The sequence below is a fragment of the Garra rufa genome, chromosome 1 (assembly GCF_049309525.1).
Source record: "Garra rufa chromosome 1, GarRuf1.0, whole genome shotgun sequence".
In the NCBI taxonomy this organism is placed as follows: domain Eukaryota; kingdom Metazoa; phylum Chordata; class Actinopteri; order Cypriniformes; family Cyprinidae; genus Garra; species Garra rufa.
This window is the reverse complement of record NC_133361.1, coordinates 52,849,133-52,852,738: the sequence shown is the minus strand read 5'-3', so window position 1 is coordinate 52,852,738 and position 3,606 is coordinate 52,849,133. Positions and strand designations below refer to the sequence as shown.

The 3,606-nt window shown below is 37.2% G+C and overlaps 1 protein-coding gene across 1 annotated transcript; it reads right to left on the bottom strand.

Annotated features, from left to right (window-relative positions):
* Positions 1–574: 574 nt before the first annotated feature.
* mchr1b (melanin-concentrating hormone receptor 1b) lies at positions 575–3,371 on the bottom strand. The gene has a single exon (XM_073833550.1). The coding sequence runs from the start codon at positions 3,346–3,348 to the stop codon at positions 2,368–2,370; it is 981 nt and encodes a 326-aa protein (XP_073689651.1). The 5' UTR covers positions 3,349–3,371; the 3' UTR covers positions 575–2,367.
* Positions 3,372–3,606: the final 235 nt, after the last annotated feature.

Here is a 3,606-nt window from a genome sequence, read left to right as displayed (position 1 = left end):
ATCGTGTATTTACGTGCAAGCTCGAATTAATAAAACACAAAGCCACTTCATGCATCACAGACCAAACATTCTCCAGAGTCTCTGAGCACCACGTGAAGCAAACGCAAAACGAGTTCACAACGTTTCCTAGAAACAAACCTGAACCCAGGCTCAGGCTTGTTTCCTGTGGTAACAGTTTCATTCATTATTATTCTTGACATATGCGCGTTATTTCGTTCACATATGTTCAGATAATTACTTCCTCTCACTTTAGATGCCTTTCTACAGACAGAGGAAGTTTATTGTATATAGGTGTTGCCTTAATGAGCCCCCATTAACAAGCATATGAGATCAAATCATAAATTCATACACAATACTGCAGGCGTGTTACACAGAAGGGGTGTTATAAAACTCCAAGGCAGTTTCTGAGCAACACACTTGTTTCGTCGTTTTTTTCACTGCAATCATGAGAGGAAATGGAGCGCTTAGAACTGCTTTGATGAGAGTATACATTATATGTTGATTTCAATAAAAGCATATGCCCATTTAATGGAGAAAAACTATTTTCCATTCAAATTACATTCTCTTTTCAGAAGAACAAAGGCCTGAAAGCTATGTAATGCCATAGCAACCTGTAACTTCATATTGATACAGACTTATAACAAAGCACATTTTGTAAAGATATTTACATGTACAGACAAAGTATAATATTTAATACATCAGTATGTTCAAAGAGGACAACATAACACATATAATATCAAAAACGAGTACAATCACATACACTGACATCAAAAACAAGAGTTGTGGTTCCAACAAAAAGCAGTGAGCTAGTTTAAAGACACCTCAGAAGAATCATTTGAATGACTTCACAATACTTTTTGTGTTTCAAATCATGTAAAACCAGCAAGTCTCTTTTGAGGTAGAAAATGTGACACATTTATTGACATAAGACAGATAAAAAAGAAAATAGACCTGTCATATTCATATGCCTCTATGTGAGTGGATCACATTATTGAGCTGCAGAGAAAATTAATTATTTTATTCATCATGTCAGAAGTGGCATTTAAGACATTCTGTTCATCAAAGAATACTAAAAAAATGTATCACTTTTTCCACAAAAATATCAGCCTGTTTTCAACACTAATAACAATAATATATTTTTTAAAAAGTCATTTTATAGCAAATTAGAATGATTTTTAAAGGATCATAAGATGCTGAAGACTCGCTAAAGAAAATTCAGCTTTGCCATCACAGGAATAAATACATTTCATATATTTTACTAACTTATTTATTTGATCAAAAATACAGAAAAAAAACCGTAATATTTTGAAATATTATTGCAAATTAAAATAACAGTTTTCTATTTTAATATACTTTAAAATATAATTTATTTCTGTGGTGCAAAGCTGAATTTTCAGCATCATTACTCTAGTCTTCAGTGTCACATGATTCTTCAAAAATCAATCTAATATGCTGATTTACTATTCAATTTAAAAACTGTTGTGCTGCTTAATATTTTTTTGGAACCTGTGATTTTTTTAAGATTCTTTGATATAAAAGGTTTAAAAGAACAGCATGAATCACACTTTTTATCCATCCTTGCTGAATAAAAGTATTAATTTCTTTCAAATTAGAATTTACTGACCCCAAACTTTGAACAGTAGTGTAAATTGTTACAAAAGATTACTATTTTATATAAATGCGTTTAAAGAATCCTGAAGAAAGTATCACAGGTTCCGAAACAAATATTAAACAGCACAAATGTTTCCAACATTGATAATAAATCAGCATATTAGAATGATTTTTGAAGGATCATGTGAAACTAAAGACTGCAGTAATGATGCTGAAAATTCAGCCTTGTATCACAGAAATAAATTCTATTTTAAAGTATAATAAAATAGAAAACCACTATTTTAAATTGCAATAATATTTCACAATATTACAATATTTTTTTCTGTAATTTTAATCAAATTAACAGCCTTGACCGAGCAGAAATGACTTCTTTAAAAAAAATGACAAATCTTACTTTTGAACAGCAATGTATTTATATATCAAACTAGAAAACACTTATTTTAAATGGACAAATGAATGCATCCTTGGTAAGCCAAAGAGACTTAAAAGTAGCCTTATTTTAAAGAACACAAATGGCTGTATATTTTACCGCAAGGTATTGAATCACTACAGTGTGAAAGTGTTGCTATAATTAGATTGTGTATACTTCATTTCTATTTCACCACACAGAAATACTCCAAGGAAAGCGCATCACAGACGCATTTCCAAGCACGTACTGTTAATGAGCAATTCTGCAAGACTCTTCATAGACGTCTTTTTCAGCTGCGCTCTCATTAAAGACACAAAAAAATGAGTTCAGCATGAGTCAGTGCTGTTTCAGTGAACAGCCACAGTAACCGGCAGAAGCTCTCGGGAAGATTGAGATTGCTGCCCTCCGTCAGGGGCCAAACGGAGACTCATGCTCGCATCAGCCGGATCAACCCTGAAGTCTTTGTGCGCCGGACGGATAGCGACGATGAACTGCCTTTTGAAGGTTTCGCTCAGCATGATGTAGAGCAGCGGGTTGATGCAACTGTTGGCGTAGCCCATACTAATGGCGACGTTATAGGCATACAAAAAGGCGTAACTAGGCCGCTGCACGCTTAGATGTGCCAGCTGCAAGATATAGTGAGGCGCCCAGCAAATGAAGAATGCTAGGCATATGGCGACGGCCATCCGAGTGACCTTTCTAGTGCGCACGCGAAGGCTGTGTTGTGGAAGTGGGGCCACCGTTGCAGCCATGTTCTGGAGGATCTTAAAAAACACCACACAAATGATCACCAACGGCAGTGCGAACGCCAGCACAAACTGGTAGAGAGTAAACCAGTACGTGTCTGTAGCCGGATTGGGAAGGAGCAGAGCGCATCCCACCGATCCGTCCCGCAGGGGCATGAGGCCAGCGTACATCCACACCGGAGTGATAGACAGCAACGAGAGGATCCACACCAGACCCACCACTGCAACAGCCACGCATGGAGTGCGTATGTGGTTGAAGCGGATGGGGTGAACCGTGGCCAAGTATCGATCCAAAGTCATGACTGTTAAAATGTAGGTGCTCACAATCTGGCTGTTGGAGTCCAGCGCTGTGATAACGGTGCACATGGTGGCGCCGAAACACCAGGATCCATTTCCCACCAGCTGGTGGATGAGGAACGGCATGCCTAGGAGAAACAGAAGATCTGCGATCGATAGGCTGAAGATGAAGATGTCAGGGACCGTCTGTTGCGCTCTGAATTTATTTTTTTTTACGATGGTGTAGATGACGATGCAGTTGCCTATTATGCCGACGAAGCAGATGACTCCATAAATGCTTGGCATGAGAACGTTGTGATACTGTTCATCAGCGTCTGCAGGAAAAGAGAGATTTTTTTTTGGTATCAAAACATTTACATTTACATTACATACATTTACATTTTAATGGGATAGTTCACGCAAAAATGACAATTCTGTCATTAAAGGGATGGTTCACCCAAAAATGAAAATTTGATGTTTATCTGCTTACCCCCAGGGCATCCAAGATGTAGGTGACTTTGTTTCTTCAGTAGAACACAAACAAAGATTTTTAACTCAAACAAT